At 38.5% G+C, this 5,000-nt stretch overlaps 1 protein-coding gene across 2 annotated transcripts in view; it reads right to left on the reverse strand.

The window, feature by feature from the left end:
• The window catches only part of LOC115223217 (soma ferritin-like), a 9,841-nt gene that overhangs the window by 935 nt on the left and 3,906 nt on the right, over positions 1 to 5,000 (reverse strand). The window contains exons 2-4 of one of the 2 annotated variants that reach the window (XM_029793695.2): positions 1,717 to 1,863; positions 814 to 939; positions 1 to 32 (exon numbers count right to left, since the gene is read on the reverse strand). The exon at positions 1 to 32 is cut by the window's left edge and continues 935 nt beyond it. In XM_029793695.2, coding sequence (XP_029649555.1) covers positions 1 to 32; positions 814 to 939; positions 1,717 to 1,863 — 305 coding nt within the window. Of the gene's footprint in view, positions 33 to 320; positions 454 to 703; positions 940 to 1,716; positions 1,864 to 5,000 lie in introns of those variants that run through there. The other variant, XM_036512138.1, reaches the window with a different exon arrangement.

Raw genomic sequence — 5,000 nt, forward strand, 5'->3', positions numbered from 1 at the left:
CCAAGGAACTCAGATTCAATGAAATCCATCATCTGAAAGAAAGAAAGAAATAATTAAGATATAATGAGTGTCTTCTTGAAACAGATAGTGTGTGAAAATATACATGTTGTGGAGGATGGGGCATGGTTTAAGTTAGATTATGAAATAGTCCAATGTAACTTTGAATTGAGATATCTTGTCCACGGACAAACAAGCAAACAGACAAACACAACTGGAAACAATACCTCTGCCTTCGCTATGGCGGAGGTAATAATGGTTTCAAATTTTGGCACGAGGCTTGTACTTTTGAAAGAAGGGGTAAGTCCATTACATCAACCCCAGTGATCAACTGGTACCTATTTTACCAGCTCTGAAAGGATAAATGATAAAGTTGGCCTTGGCAGAATTTGAACTCGGAACATAAAGACTGATGAAATACCACTAAGCATTTTGCCTGGTGGGCGAACGATTCTGCTATATTGATACTTGACAGGGCGGCAAGCTGGCAGAATCGTTAGCAAGCCGGGCGAAATGCTTAGCAGTATTTCGTCTGTCGTTACGTTCTGAGTTCAATTTCCGCCGAGGTCGACTTTGCCTTTCATCCTTTCGGGGTCGATAAATAAAGTACCAGTTTCGCACTGGGGTCGATGTAATCGACTTAATCCCTTTGTCTGTCCTTGTTTGTCCCCCTCTGTGTTTAGCCCCTTCTGGGTAATAAAGAAACATATATTGATACTTGACATATGTCACTAAAGAAAACATAGAATGCTGTACTGTACTCCAGCATGGCCACAGTAAAACTAGTAAAAGAAGGAAAAGAAATAACAAGTGTACCTGAGGATCCCCACTTTCTTCTGCAATCTTATGCAGTTTCAGTAAAGCTGCATTCACGTCTTTCTCCAGGTCCAAAGATATTTCAACTGCTCTCAGTCCACCTCCCCAAGCATCATGGGCTGGTTTCTAGAAAATAAAATATGGCAGGACATATAAATGAAGTGTTTCTTTGGTGAAAATAAAAAGAGAAAATAAATGTTGGTAGAGAAATCATTGTTTTGGGAAAATATTTAGAAAAAGGATAGTGGGTGGGCTGGTGGGTGGGTGGATATTAATTACAAGGACAATATTATTTTAGAGAAATATTGACTGATGCTTCGTTGGTTATCATAATGAGGGGACATAAACACACCGACATCGGTTATCAAGTGATAGTGGGGGCACAAACACAGACACAAAGACACACACACACACACATGTATGTGTGTATGTGTATGTATGTATGTATGTATGTATGTATGTATATTTATATATATATATGCACACATACACATGTATGTGTATGTATTTATATATAAATATATATATATACATACACACACACACACACACACATGCACGCACATGCACACACAAACACACACACACATGCACACACAAACACACACACATACACACATGCACGCACATGCACACACAAACACACAGACACAGACACAGACACAGACACACACACACACAAACACACATGCGTGCTTTGGGTTTCATTCGGTAACTGTCTACCAAATCCACTCAGAAGGCTCTGGTTGGCCCCAGTGCTGCAGCAGAAGACTTTTGTTCAAGGGCTACACTGTGGGACTGAACCCACAAAAGATTTATGCAGGGACTAAAAATATTGTTGAAATAATAATCTTTTAGGTGGGGCGGGGGGAATGGGGAGAGGAATCTTTGAAACAAACTTACTTCTATGGGTTTCAGAATAATTCTTCCACCCCTCTTATTTTGGTATTTCATAAACTTCTCAGCATGTTCCTTTTCCTCTTCAGACCTCTTCTTGAAGAATTCGAAGAATCCTTTCAAGGCAACATCATCACGGTCAAAATAATAAGCCTGAAAGTATCACAATAAAAGAAAAAAAAAATTTAGAAACTTTGAGAGAACGTGAAATATTTAATTTTTAACAGTTGAACTGGAAGAAGATAGTATTATAAATGATAGCACGTAAATATTGGGTCAAAAAACTTTTGAGTTCAACCATTAACCCTTTAGCCTTTAAACCAGCCAAATCTGGCCAAAATATTCCACCTGTTTTGTGTTTGTTTTCATTTTGTTCCTTCTTGAGCCATGCCTGGCTCATAAGGGCCGGCTTCCCGGCATATAGGTTCCCCACCTGGATGGGACGCTGGTCCGTTGCAGGTGAACTGCAAGATGCGGGAGGAAAGAGTGAGAGAAAGTTGTGGCGAAAGAGTCAGCAGAAGTTTCGCCATTACCTTCAGCTGAAGCCGCGTGGAGCTTAGGTGTTTCGCTCATAAACACACACATTGCCCGGTCTGAGATTCGAACCCACGATCCCTCGACTGTGAGTCTGCTGCTCTAACCACTAGGCCATGTGTCTCCACCTGTTTTGTATTTAAACTGGCCAAATCTGACCTTTCACACCTATCCTACAATATTGTTCTTAAAACTAAACAATCACATCATTGAAATCTTGAAGTTATGAGAGAGTGCATGATTAATTCAAAACAATGAGAATAAGTAAGCGTTACATTGGACAGAGTAATCGGTTAAAATTGAAAGATTATATTTTTTATACATAGTTATACGTTGTTTTATTTTCTAGTTTTTATATTTTATTCAAGGGAAAAAGGGAAGGGCATAAGTGTAGAGCTGTTCTAGCTATATTAAAGGCTCTGTGGGACAAGGACATTTTTAATGGCCTCTACATACATGGCTAGAATATTTTAGATTGGGTATGAATCTCTGGAATTTTGGAGGCTCAAGGAAACTGTCCAACAGGCTCATGCTTAAAGACAGCACTGCTCATGACCCTTTGGGGTTCATTACTTTCATACATTGTGTGTATTGAAGCACACACAATGACACACACACACCACACACACACACACACACAGACTTAAATATGTAGCATTTGATTTGACCCCACATTTTACCATATGTGAATCACAAGCCACAGTTCAGTCATAGTGTGAACGTGTGCAACCGTGATTTTATCCAACAAATAGCCACTGTTCATATGATAGTTCAGTGGCCCAGCAAGACCTTTCCATGAATGGGGCCCCTATAAATACAGTCAAACTGAGCACCAAAATTCAGAATATTTCGGGTTGAGCTGTGTTACACTATCCTTATAGCTGTTCTCAAGGCTGCATATTCAAGCAATGGTAATCAGGGAAGTGTATAAAAAAAAAAAAAAAAAAAAAAAAAATAGCTCCGTGTTGACTTGCTAAAAGAGACTTTCCCTAAGTATCATATTATGCTGTTTCATCTTATTCGTTTTCATTAATTGTATTGCATGAATGTGTCTCCTATTAATGTAATAAATAAATTATGTAACTTCGTTTTTGAATTAGGTTTGCAAGGTTCTTTAAATGAGTTCGTGCGTTGAAGCATATTCTGTTGTGTCTGGGGAGTGTCAAAACCATTGAAAAGTTTACAAGACGCAACGAAAATTTTAGACAATAAAAATAAGAAAAAAAGTGGAAATTTTACCGGTGAGTGTATTAAATAATAAGGCACAAAAAGAAAATGACTCTCCCCAGACACAACAAATTATGTAACATTACTTTAAAAAAATACCTTGTGTTATAAATACATAAGAGACATAAATATATACAAAAATTTGTATAAATGTGTGTATGTGTATATGTATGTATACGAGGGGTTGGTGAAAAGTTCCTGGCTTTAAAGGGCGTCGCGAAAGGCTTGGTGGGAGGCCTAACCATCTGAGTTTTTTTAAAGGGCTTAGACAAACTGAAGGACTGTTGCAATCTTTTATCATTTTCATCCTTTCAAATCCACTCACGCGGCATAGGTCGGCTTGGGGAGGCTGTGGTATGAGACAAATATTCTTACAGCATGCACAATCACATACATACACACACACATCAACCTAAAGACTATTTTGCCAAATACGTAATCGAAATTCTTTTAATTCTAAAACACAATTCAAACCCAACATTTTTTGCCCTTCTTCATTTTCTCCTGCTTTTTTTGTTAACTTACATTTTTGACCTTCAGAGAAATAAACAAACAAAAGTCACAAGACAGTTGCAGATCCACATATTTATTTATAAGTATGAATCATTAGTAGTAGTGGTAGTGGTAGTGGTGGTGGTGGTGGTAGTAGCAGTAATAGTAGTAATAAAATTAGTAGTAATGGTGGTAATGGTAGTAGTATTGGTGGTAGTAGTAGTAGTAGTAGTAGTAATGGTGGTAATGGTAGTAATAGTAGTAGTAGTAGTAGTAGTAGTAGTAGTAGCGGTGGTGGTGGTGGTGGTGGTGGTAGTAGTAGCAGTAATAGTAGTAATGGTGGTAATGGTAGTAGTATTGGTAGTAGTAGTAGTAGTAGTAGTAGTAGTTGTAGTAGTAGTTGTAGTAATGGTGGTAATGGTAGTAGTATTGGTAGTAGTAGTAGTAGTAGTAGTAGTAGTAGTAGTAGTAGCAGTAGTAGTTGTAGTAGTAGTAGTAGAAGGCGGAAAACTGACAGAATTGTTAGTATGCTGGGCGAAATGCTTAGCAGTGTTTTGTCTGTCTTTACGTTCTGAGTTCAAATTCCACCGAGGTCGACTTTGCCTTTCATCCTATCAGGGTCAATAAACTAAGTACCAGTTGCATACTGGGGTTGATCTAATTGACTGGCCCACTCCCCTAAAAATTTCGGGCAGTAGTATTGGTAGTAGTAGTAGTGGTAGTAGTAGTAGTAGTAGTAGTGGTAGTAGTAGTAGTAGTAGTTGTAGTAGTAGTAGAAGGCGGAAAACTGACAGAATTGTTAGTACGCTGGGCGAAATGCTTAGCAGTGTTTTGTCTGTCTTTACGTCCTGAGTTCAAATTCCACCGAGGTCGACTTTGCCTTTCATCCTATCAGGGTCAATAAACTAAGTACCAGTTGCATACTGGGGTTGATCTAATTGACTGGCCCACTCCCCTAAAAATTTCGGGCAGTAGTATTGGTAGTAGTAGTAGTGGTAGTAGTAGTAGTAGTAGTAGTAGTGGTAGTAGTAGTAGTA

This window comes from Octopus sinensis, linkage group LG22 (genome assembly GCF_006345805.1).
Source record: "Octopus sinensis linkage group LG22, ASM634580v1, whole genome shotgun sequence".
In the NCBI taxonomy this organism is placed as follows: Eukaryota; Metazoa; Mollusca; class Cephalopoda; order Octopoda; family Octopodidae; genus Octopus; species Octopus sinensis.